The 12370-nt window shown below is 35.7% G+C and overlaps 2 protein-coding genes across 2 annotated transcripts in view; both read left to right on the forward strand.

The window, feature by feature from the left end:
* The window catches only part of sv2ca (synaptic vesicle glycoprotein 2Ca), a 31388-nt gene extending 23658 nt beyond the window's left edge, over positions 1 to 7730 (forward strand). The window contains exons 5-13 of the mRNA XM_056745991.1: positions 1138 to 1271; positions 2277 to 2366; positions 3025 to 3135; positions 3234 to 3322; positions 4468 to 4632; positions 4747 to 4880; positions 4973 to 5176; positions 5264 to 5423; positions 5539 to 7730. Of these exons, the coding sequence (XP_056601969.1) occupies positions 1138 to 1271; positions 2277 to 2366; positions 3025 to 3135; positions 3234 to 3322; positions 4468 to 4632; positions 4747 to 4880; positions 4973 to 5176; positions 5264 to 5423; positions 5539 to 5722 (1271 nt within the window). The 3' untranslated portion in view covers positions 5723 to 7730. The remainder of the gene's footprint in view (positions 1 to 1137; positions 1272 to 2276; positions 2367 to 3024; positions 3136 to 3233; positions 3323 to 4467; positions 4633 to 4746; positions 4881 to 4972; positions 5177 to 5263; positions 5424 to 5538) is intronic.
* A 2471-nt stretch (positions 7731 to 10201) lies between these two features.
* Positions 10202 to 12370, forward strand: part of iqgap2 (IQ motif containing GTPase activating protein 2) — a 47784-nt gene continuing 45615 nt past the window's right edge. Inside the window, exon 1 of the mRNA XM_056745487.1 lies at positions 10202 to 10458. Coding sequence (XP_056601465.1) covers positions 10413 to 10458 — 46 coding nt within the window. The 5' untranslated portion in view covers positions 10202 to 10412. The remainder of the gene's footprint in view (positions 10459 to 12370) is intronic.

The following is a 12370-nucleotide window of genomic DNA, read 5'->3' on the forward strand; positions in this document are numbered from 1 at the left end:
TAGGCACAAAATAATAAATATACACAAAATAACATTTCTGATTAAATAAAAAATCACACCCATACATAAAATGCTGGCTAATTACATTAGGTAAATACATCCGCCCCCTGCAGGTAACGTTAATCCACCTTCATACATGCGTGTCATTTTAACGACTAAAGGAGGCAAAGTGTGACACTGACACACTTTCTCGAGTGGACCAGTGTGTTTATTACATGCTTAAGGGTGATACTGGGTTGGAAGTATATCGATGGCAATTGTTGGGTTTAACAGAAGATGTTATCATGGGCCCATTAAGGGGAGTGTGGGGGCAGTGATTTATGTAGATGTGTCATGTTTTAGCTGTGCACAAAGCATGTGCATTTGCTAATTCCTTTCAACTTGGTCGCTTAACACATTACCAGTAAAGAAAAATGTGGAGATCCTGGTGAAGTAGGCATGACACCACTGATACGTTTTGCTATCAAACCGACCACATTTTCCAGCTTGATATCACACTTAGGATGCATTTACAACATGCTGAGATCCCTCCACAGTCTTAATGCTGGTGTTCACGACACAAGAAACCTGCCTGGCAACACTTCAAATGAGCAGTTTTGGATTCCATGTGTTGCTGAATCTTTTGATGTATATCCAAATATTCAAATCGATTTTTTGCCGTATTGTAGTTCAATGGTGTCTCTTTTCCAATGTAACCTCTGTGTAATAAGGAATATTGTGCTTTTTATCTCACGCCTCATTCACTCAATACTTTTGTCTATTTGTTGTGTAGTGTCACAAGACGTGTATTTTGATATGCGTAACATTGCAATAATAGTTCAGCTTGTACCCATATAGTAAGTGGCACATTTGAACACTCTTTTTACAGACACAGTGTCAACTAGGGGGTTACAAACTGTACATTTATATGAAAAAACATGTAGAAATTTTCAATGCAATGCTATTAGTAATCAAGCAGAAGCAGTACATAAAAATGAAATGAATATGTTCTCCATAAACACTTCGACACACTCGCAGTTACTGATACACTTTGCTGCGTTATAGTCTTTACAGCTGTTATGGCGTTCAAAATGCTACCGGCGAAGACTTTTGTCATTGCTAGATAAATAACATAAAATTGCTTGACGTTTTCTTTAGGCTGGAGTTTCAGTATGGGTTCAGCTTATCAGTTCCACAGCTGGCGGGTCTTTGTGGTGGTCTGTGCTCTCCCCTGTGTCTGCGCTGTGGTTGCCTTAACATTCATGCCTGAGAGCCCCAGGTTCTACTTGGAAGTAAGTATTGTCAGTACTAAAGATTTTGTCATTTAGATAATGATCCTCAGAATAAATAAAAGGATTTCGATTAAGCTTCAAAAGAAGGACCATGTTGCATGACCAGCATTTTATTCTGGTCCACCAGTCATGCCTGCACTAACCATTCAGACCCGTCTGGGACAGCCTGAAATTTCAATGCAGTCGGACCTGATCTTTTCAGAAGAGAATGAATCCGAGCAATTCCGTGAAAAGTCAACCCTCACCACAATTTTTTTTTTGTTGCCATTTTACTATGGCAACAGCACAGATTTGAACATGTGGTGGTTCAAATACCCATATGAGATATCTCTTCAAATTTCTAAAGCATTTGTTTTATTTTTAGTGCATGATTTTTTTATAGTCAGGTAAAATAGTAAAATGAAGTAACTATTTGATGTTCTATAAAGAGGCATCCCTTCTCCATTCATTGGGTATTATTTCTTCAGGATTGTGCATTTTATTTCACAGAAATCCTACAAAATTTGTTGTCTCCTAAAAAAAGCGTCCTTTTTGTCTTGTTTATTTCCCTTTTTTTAAGCAGATTTTTTTGTTTATATCCTCCTTTTTTATGTTTAGATCAACAAAGGTTAAGTAAAATGTAAACAGATGGTTCAATATATTCGTAACAAATTCCATTTTTATGTCACGTCCATAACGCTGTAATTGCCCACCTGTATATATTTGTGTTTCACCAAAAAAGAATACAATATCTGTCCATGTTGCTTTTATTGAAGTGGCCTGCTCCATCTCCAATTACACGTTTGCAAGAAATTCAGTTCAGTACTCAAGTCTTTATGAGAATATTGCCTGAATTAAGAGAACATGACTGTTTTTGAAGCTAATGATCCGTGCTTGTCGTGACTCTCCTCTACACCCTGCCTCCAGGCCTGCCATAGCAAGGGAGGTGGGCGGCTGTCATCTAGCGCCGCGGTTGGCATTTAATCCCATTAATCTCTCAAGGATTTTCATGATCTATCCTTTCAGGTGGGGAAGCACGATGAGGCCTGGATGATCCTCAAGCAGATTCATGACACTAACATGCGAGCGCGTGGACAGCCCGAGAAAGTCTTTACCGTGAGTGGATTCCCTCTCTGCGCTAGCTTTGAAGCAGTTTAAAACACCAACCATACTTTGAAGTTGCCTACATTCATGAATGATTGTCTCATACCGACCTGTATGTGAAAGTAGGAAAGCTTCAGTTTTAGAGATGAGAAGCTTTACGAGCACCCCAAAGATCAAGCTGTCCCTATATGTTCTTATCTTCTTTACAAATTCAGTAGCCCTTCAACATATTTAGAAATAGAAGCCAACAACAAAATATTATCTAGTGAAACTACTTCTGTGGTGTCACAGTAGTTAAACACATAAACTGTAAACATGTGCAGAAGTTTAACAATGCTTCAATGCTTTTATGGAAAATAAAAAGTTTGATAATTGTTTTTCCTGACATTCCTATTTTATTTTTATTTTACTTTTATTTAATCAGAAAAGTCTTTCTGAGATTAAAAATCTCTTTCACAGGAGTGTCCTGGCCAAGATGTCCAGCAGTTCAATCAGTTTCAAACATACAATTACACAACAAACAATACATCACAAAACTTCACACTCAAAACAATTACACATCATTGCATCATCTTCCATGTTGACCCTGACCACTATAGCTCTTCAGTGGTCAGGGTCAGTAAGATGAAGTACATACGACTTCATTTTGTACCATTTTTTCTTTTTGCAGGTGAACAGAATTAAGATCCCAAAGCAAATTGATGAGTTTGTAGAGATGCAGACGGAATCTGGAAGCCTTTTATCAAAAGCGATCTTCAGAGTAAAGTCTGAACTTCATGGGGTGAGCTTCGTGAAATATAAGAAACGACAAAATTCATTGATATAATTGACTTTTAATAGATTTTTTATGACAAAAAAAAAACTTCTTTGTCCTTCCAGATTTGGCTGACGTTCTTGAAGTGCTTTAATTATCCAGTGAAAGACATTACAGTGAAACTTGCTACTGTGTGGTTTACATTGTCATTTGGGTAAGCCCTTCCTCAAAGTTACTACATGTCACTGAAATGTATAAACTTTTAATCCATATTTGTATTACTGCCGCAGGATAGACAAAGTTGTTTAATTAAAATAGAGATTTTTGTCTATTTGTTAATAGGTATGTTGTTTTACCTAAGAATAAAGGCAAACTTACTCTTTGCTCAACCGCAGGTCCAAAACCATTTAGTGTTTCTGATTCTAGTTTCTCACCACTAAACCAAAATAAAGCAAAGTTACAATTAAACCCTGACAAAGGGACAGTTCACCCAAAAATGAACCGTCAAGTTCTTCCAAATCTGTAGAAATGTCTATGTTTTGATAAGCACAGAGAAAGATATTTGGAAGAATGTTTGTATAACAGTTCTTGGACAACATTGTCTAGCATTGTAGGAAAATTTGCTTTATACATTTCTTTGTTCTGTTGAACTCAAACAATATATTGAAGAATGTAGAAAAGCAAACAGGTCTGGGGCTCTTTGTATATACCAATATACCAATATACCATTGTCATTTTTCCTACTATGGCAGTCAATGGAGCACAATAAGTGTTTGGTTGCAAGCATCCCTTTAAATGTCTTTCTTTTTGCTCATCGAAAAATTTAAATTTAGAGTAAATTATGACAAAAAAATACTCTCCCTTTAAGATATTTAATCATTTAGATATTTTTAAAAAATATATGAGTAGACTTCACTGTAAAATGTAATAATAGGCTATTATGGAATTATTTACGGTATTCACAGTAAAAAAATGTTAGCCACAGAAAATAATGAAAAATGTGTCATTTTACTTTACAAATATATATTTTACAATATTTCTCTGGCTCTTTAGCTGTCGGAATATAACATTTTGTCATCTCATTTTTTTAAGTCTATATTCTAGGTCTTCCTGCAATAGTTTTATGTACTGTAAGAAACAGACAGAACTGAAAACAAGATTTCAGTTACTGCTTTTTACCAGAAGTCATTTGTATATATGTAAATGTAGCGTAAAATATAAATCTTCTCCATGCAGTTGCAGAGATGTTTTATAAATGTTGGAAAATCACTGCTTAGTAGCCTACTGGTCTTTAAAAAATACCATTAAATAGACATCATGTCTGCTAGCTCACCTTTAAAAACTGCAATGCTCCCACAGGTATTATGGCCTATCTGTATGGTTCCCTGATGTCATCAAACATCTTCAGGCAGATGAATATGCCTCCAGAGTACAAAGGCACACCCATGAACACATCGAAGACTTCTCCTTCAATTTTACTTTGGAGAACCAGATACACACTAATAGCTTATTTGTCAATGACAGGTAACTCTCCTTATGTAACAGTCGTTTTGTTCAAATACTCATTTACACACAGTACTTTCTTAATGAAGTCTTTTTGTACATCCCTACAAAAATATTTTCTGTTTCATTACTCAGATTTATAAATATGAAATTTAAGTCTGTCACTTTCATCAATTCCACCTTTCAAAACTGCTATTTTGAGGACGTGACATCCGTGGGATCATTCTTCCGAAACTGCACATTTATTGAGTCTGTCTTCTATAACACTGGTAAATCTTGTTATAATAAATGATATATTTTCATACAATATAATCCGTCAGCTTTAACTGTATAGTCGCCAACATTACTTTTCTTTTTACAGATGTTGACGACTCCAAACTTATAAACACCGACATTGTAAACAGCACATTCTACCACAACAAAACAGGCTGTCAAATGACTTTTGAGGATGATTATAGTGCGTACTGGGTTTATTTTGTCAATTTTTTGGGAACACTGGCCGTCCTTCCTGGCAACATTGTCTCTGCACTTCTTATGGACAAAATTGGCCGACTGTCCATGTTAGGTAAGCTGATGTGTTTTGCACAAATATGACAAAATTACTAGAAATGATTAAATGCTATGTGGGTTGAAACACCTTGTATTTTGTCAGGGTTTTCCATGATCCTGTCTGGCATCAGCTGCTTCTTCCTGTGGTTTGGCACCAGTGAGTCTATGATGATTGGGATGCTTTGCCTTTACAATGGGTTAAGTATCTCTGCCTGGAACTCCCTGGATGTTGTGACAGTAGAGCTCTACCCTACAGACAGAAGGTAGGTTCGTGTTCATGCATTATTAAATATGCCAACCCATACCCAAAAAAGAGTTCTCCAAACTCATTAAATATCAGTGCTAGACCAACTGATCTCCACCATCTTTCTGTTTCAGAGGAACTGGATTTGGCTTCTGTAATGCCCTGTGCAAGCTGGCTGCAGTGCTCGGGAATTTGATTTTTGGCTCTTTAGTGGGCATCACCAAAGCCATCCCCATTCTTCTGGCCTCCTCAGTGCTGGTTGGTGGAGGTTTGGTAGGACTGCGGCTACCTGACACAAGGTCCAATGTCCTAATGTAACCTTTGTCTCAGAGATATGGAGAAATCCATCAGGCCTGACTTAATCCTCATTTCTCATTATGGTGCACTGTGTACTTATTTACACTCATGCTTTATTTTTGGTCTGGCGTTTCAACATTACCTAGGTATCTGTGGTTTAGTTATTTTATATAGTTTATTATGTAAATGTATAAATACATTTTGGATCAATATACAACTTTGCAATAATAATAATAAAACTGGCTTTTGTTTGTAATAGTAGCATACTTTCTTCAAATGACCTCTTTACAACTGTTTGCAGCTTTTTACTGGTTTATACTGGCCTAGGCTTGGAAGAAAGTTTAAATATTGATGTCTTCTAATTAAGACTTGAGCAAAATGAGCTATTAATGAGCAGTTCAAGCCTGCTGTAAATATGCAGATAACCAGGATCATCAAAAACTGGAATAACAGCTGTCAAAATAATGAAATGCAATGATGAGAGAATAGCTGATGGTGGCTTGAGCGTACAGTATAAACACACCTAGCCTTTTTTTCTCTTTTTCAATGTCTGCTTTTAGGGTTTAGCTGTACATGCTGTAGACATTATTGGGAAGGACATATGCTATAATGTGTTTCAAATAGTTTTCTGATAATAAAGTAAAAGGTTGTGATAGTATATAAATATAATTAAGTATTGTGTGTTTGGAGGGTTGAAAGCCATAATCTTTTTAATTTAAATTGTTTAACCCAAGCACTTATTTAAAGTGGAATTATTTTTGTCAAGTATTTAATTTTCCACTCCAGCCTCTGAAGTCCACAACTGCGCACCGTGGTCATACTAAATGCGCATATCTGGATAGACTACACTAAATATTTTCCCTGCAGCCACATTCATGAAAATGTGTTTATCAAAAACATTTTATTTGCTCAGATGAAGTGTAAGTCTTTTGGCATTCATTGTTTTCTTCAAAGTAAAAAAGCTATATGTACCGTCTAACTTTACAAAAAAATGATGCCACATTTGCAATGTTTATTTGACTAACAGGGCATTTAAAAACTGTGCCTACACGTAATCATAAGCATCATAAACTCACAACATTTTATGAAAAAAATAGTTGAAAATTGACGTATAACAGTTGTTGAGGATATTGCTCATGGAAAGGCTCTTTTATGTATAATTTCAAAGACTCATCTTGTTGACGTGACAGATTTGCAGGTGCAGGGGGAGTTTAGAGAGCCCGCCTCATCATATGGGGTCTACAATCTGTAGAAAGTGTGATAATCACAAGGTAAAAGTTACAGTGCCAAGAAGCACTGCGAGTGCAAACAAATTAATTTGTTTAGAGATTCAAAAAATAAAGAAAAGTGGTAAAAATGATTTAGATTTTAATGTGCTTTTAACAGTATTGATTTAAATACAGAAACCAAAGCAGTGATTCCACAAACAACATGAATCACGCAAAGGTTTAGCACTATTGTTAATTTAGCTTTATTAGCTTTTGAGATGTTAATGCTTTTTTGGAAGGTCTACAGTGAGAACTATCATTTAAGACAACTTTTTATTAGGCTTTCAACTAACCTAAAGTGGCTTTAATGCTGTCGCAATCTCAGCAGAGCTATGCAGTTTCAACCTTATATATACATTAAATTGTGTCATCTATAACAATTAATCACTGTTGTCCATGATCTAAATCTGTCCTCATCTGATTTTTTTATTACATTTAAAAAAAATTGTGTATATATTGAAATGTTGTCTGAAAAGAAGCAGATGTGTGTATACAGTATGTGTATGGGTTTAATATGTGTGCTTATTTGTGTACATTTTGTACATATGGTTGTGGTGACTTACAAGCTGAATACTATGTAAACATAATTTTTTGGAGACAGCAATAAATGGAGCTTTTATGTACATTGTGAAAACTTTTCTTTCATTGCCCATAAGAACCAATCGTGACATTGCTTAACAAAACTGCATGTATTACATTTTTGAATGTGGTTCTGAGTTCTTGTGCTTTCCATTGAGGAACAAACTGAAAATTGGAGTGAACAGGAGAATGTAGCAGTGTTTTCAAGGCTAGAAAAAGAGAAAACAAAGCTGTTATATTTTGTGAAAGTAATAAAGATGTGTTGAAAAGTATCTCTGAATTATTTCATAAAGAAACATACCATGGTTAGGCTCAGGCACTTGATCACTTCATTAAGTGATAATATTATGTCTGGAACTTGATAGAACATAGAAATGAGAATTAGCAATGATCAAGCAAATGATAAAATATTTTGATTTAAAGTCAAAGTAAAAGAAACAAAATAATGCCACAAACCATCACAGAATACAATTCATTGCTAATACTTGATGTTGGTGATAGTGTGATCTCATTGAGGACCTGTCTTTTGTTAGAGGGATATTACATTTCACAGGGTGGAAAATGAAGGAGCTGTAAGACATTCAATGCATTCTTAACTTGGCATTTGACTTAGATTTGTCATGAATTGCTTTTTGAACAGCAAAATTGCCTACTACTGTATAAATTAAGAAAATAATGGAGTGACACAGGAACGTTAATATTAAACGCAATATACCCCTCAAAACATGCTTTGAAACAAAGTAATTTAATAAAGGAAAACATAAAGAAGAATTGCTTAAAGTGCATAAAATCTCTCTAAAAATCACATCATTACCTTTTCAAATGTAATTCAACACTGACATCTGCAGGCGGTGTTTGTACCAGTCAGTGCACCATTGTCCCTGAACTTTTTTAGTCATTTTAAAACTTTACTCATGCTTCAGAAAGTGTTTTTTAAGATTATTTCCAGTAAAAAGGTTCACAGGAAGCCTAATCTACAAATATGAATCATAACACATGTGGTAAACAAATGATCTATTTTGTTTTGCTGGATAAAATGAAATAAATATCAAATTTAACAGACAATACGTTTGCTTAATAGGTTTAATGCTTAATGATTGAATTTGATATAATAATGCAACCAAAGTTCAATAACTGAGATGGACGTCAAGCATTACATATGTGACCCTGGACAAGAAAACCAGTCTTAAGTAGCACATGAACATTTTTACTAATCGCCAAAAATACAAGGTATGGGTAAAAATTCTCGATTTTTCTTTTATGCAAAAAATCATTAGGATATTAAGTAAAGATCATGTTCCATGAAGATATTTTATACATTTCCTACTGTAAATATATAAAAACTTTCTTTTTTGTGAGTGTATGGCCTCCAAAGTGCCTCAGATTAACAACTTCAAAGGCGATCTTCTCAATATGTTGCTTTTTTGCACCCTCAGATTCCATCTTTGTAAACAGTTGTTGTTCCCCCAGATAGTGTCCCATCCTAACAAACCAAATATCAATAGAAAGCTAATTTCGAAAGCTTTCAGATGATGTACAAATCTCAATTTCGAAAAATTGACCCTTAAGACTGGTTTGGTCGTCCAGGGTCACATATATGAATGAAATACAATCTTTAAATAAACTTTGATTAATGTAGCACAATTCTAGTAATTTTTGTTGTTATTTTTTAGTAATATTGTAAATAAAAAAGGGATGAAATTAAAGATTTGAAATCTAGACAAAATAATGGATAGATCTTTAATGGCTTTTTACCATTTTGTTTACGAATGAAGCATATAAAATGGTTCCTTTCACAATAATTGTGGAATGTAACTAAATAATTTATTATTAACAGTCCAACGTCTGTTAACAGGAAGTTACATCAGTGGTTCCCAAATGGGTACTTTGGGGTACTGCAGGGGGTGCGTGAGAGAAACTGAAATTTAGGAATAAATAATGAAAATCAACAAGTCACTAAATTATGATAATATTATTGTTATATGAAACGAGGACTACACAAATATGCATAAAAATTAATTCATACATTTAAAACGCATTTCAATTTATAAGATCAGGAGCAGTGTCTGTGTGCGAAATAATGCAAGTTAGGAGAGGTTACGGTAAAATGTAAAATGTTAAAGAAATGTTGATTTTCCTGAACGGAAGAAGACTGATTTACCTTTAACTGTTATGCATAATACTTAAGAGATTTACATAGTTGCGTAAAGCTACATACAGAAATGTTTATAAGCAATAAACCTGCTTTTAGGCATCACATATAATAACTGTCTGACTCTCATATCACTGTTTTAATGCAAAATGTTGTGGTCTGGTCAAGGGGTACTTGGCGTGAAAAAAATCATAAAAAGGGTACTTAAGTTAAAAAGTTTGAGAACCACTGAGTTACATAAAGCATTTTGTAACTGTATTACAGTTCTGAAGATGCTAAAAAGGCATTTTAAAGCAGATTGAAGCATGATCTTGAGAAATGTATGTGATTTTATTCTTGTATAACTTGAATTGTTGATAGTTTAAGTTAGATGGTGTTCATAATATCTGACTGAGAACTACATAAATGAGTTGTGGACTAAAAGCCTGACTGTGGTTTAGGTCAGGAGGGGCGTGACGCACCAGCAGGTGGAGCCGCGTCATGCGTTCTGCTGCGCGCAGAGGTTTCTCCAGGTTGACAGGCAAAGGAAGAGAATTAGTAACCGACCGCATTTGATGGAAGTGGGCACGGTGCTTTTCAGGGGACCAATGCTTTGACAAGAGGACCGATTCGTTCAATCATCGCCTGACACAGCGGAAAGAAGTTTAAAATAAGTGTCGGGAAGTCCGAGCGCAGCGTATGGTTGTGTGAGTTTCAGGGGAACTGAAGCAGGATGTACCATGAAGACGGCGCAAACTCTCTCAGACCACGATATGGATGTAAGTAGCGCAATGTCAACTATTTTGTGTGCAGACACACACAAATTCACGCATGAATGATATTGTCACTCGAATAATCTGGGTTCCATCGGGCTTGGCTTTTGGCGAAGAATAGGTGGCACTTTACCGATATCTGTCGCCCGTGATCAGTGCGCGGATGTTTGGGTGGTGGTTTGCCATTCACACAAGTGTGTAATATGTGTTGTCAGGCCTTGATACAGAACAGATATCATTTAATATTTAACAACAAGAGTTGGTCTCCTTTTAGGGTCTTTCTATAGCCGATTATGTACCTTTTTATTCAGTCAAAACTTAAAAAATACGTTGCACTTCAGTGCCAGAATGTCGTTTCAGGCTTGCAAATATTCTCCTTGATCTTTCTTTGTCCTGAGGTGTTGTTTCTGATGTTTCTGTGACATATCGGATAGTTGTCACAGAAAGTTGCTTGTGCACCCTTGGCATGAGATGTCATGCTGTGGCCTGCTCAATGGGGAGCTCCGAGAGAGCTTTCTCCTGTTAAACATTACCTTTGCCCTTTGCAAAAGCACCTGACACTCGGTACAGTTGAAATATTTAAGGAATTCAGTTTGAGGAGTTTATCTCTGCAGAATTGATTGCACTCACTGTTGGTGGTTACAGATATCACGGAAGACATGTGAGTGATGTAGAAACTGTGACCTGCAAGTTACATAACACATCGATTTTGCCATAACCTGAAGGTTTGTTGCGTATCAAAAAGAGAAGTCCATCACCAGCATGTCTATCTGTTGAATTATACTAGATAGTTTTTATGTAAAGAGTATTTTACTTACGTCAACACTGACATGCATATTGCAGTCCAACTAAACTCATGACAATGGTGATGTTTTAAGAAATGGGCTTGACGTGTTTACACTACAAACAGTAGTATTCCAATACCAAGTGCCTTTTGCTGTTTGACAACATCCCATTTTGTTAGCTTCACTTGAAAATCTGACACGTGCATCAAGACGTGTCTGACTCTGAGGCCTTCGACATGTTTATTTTAAAACAGAATTAACCTTGAGAGTCAGAGTACAGGAAATGACATCATAGTTGTGAAAAGAGGACGGAAGTAGTTGTAGAACTGCAAAGTAACTTATTATCATGTAATATAGCTGAAGCATGAACTGAAGTGAATGATTTGACGGCTGCGGTTCAGTTACAGACTTTCATTTCAGGCTCATTTTAAGGATATAAAGTTATTTTCATTACTGTATTTACTCACCCCGGTGGCTTTCTCAGACTTCCAGAAATTTGTAAAAGTGGTTGGTGGGTATTATTGTGACATTGTCTCAAAATGAACGCTGGTGCATTGCACTTGCATCTTCATATAACAGTTTTTTTATTATTTATTTATTTGTTATATATATATATATATATATATATATATATATAACAATATACACACCTAGATTCCTGTAATTTAAATAAGAAATCACTTCTGTTACCATGTTTTCAAAATATTGAGGTGATTGTCTGTGGGACTGGGATGGATAAAAGTGATAAGGCAAGCCTACGTAATGAAGCCCCGCAGAGGTTAACTGGCATGCCCGAGCCTGTGCGTCAGCGTGAGAGATTTGCAGAGCTGTTTGTCATTACAGAATTGAATCTCATTTACTCGAACAAAGGCCAGCGTGGGATCGTGTGTCAGCAAGATTAATTATTACTAGATGAGTGAGGATTGTGAAAACAGTTGGTAGTTGGACACAGCCTTGTGCTCTGTCTGATCTGATGTAACTATGTCTGAGCCTTTTCATTGCCGGTCACAGCGTCATAAGTTCTCTATAGGTATAACCTTACTTTGGTATTTTGGAGGTTACTTTTTGACTGAACAAGCCTTGGCTGAGTCATAATAGGTGTCGTAGTTTACCATTTAATTGATGTTTCAACC

Source organism: Triplophysa dalaica, chromosome 4 (assembly GCF_015846415.1).
Source record: "Triplophysa dalaica isolate WHDGS20190420 chromosome 4, ASM1584641v1, whole genome shotgun sequence".
Taxonomy (NCBI): domain Eukaryota; kingdom Metazoa; phylum Chordata; class Actinopteri; order Cypriniformes; family Nemacheilidae; genus Triplophysa; species Triplophysa dalaica.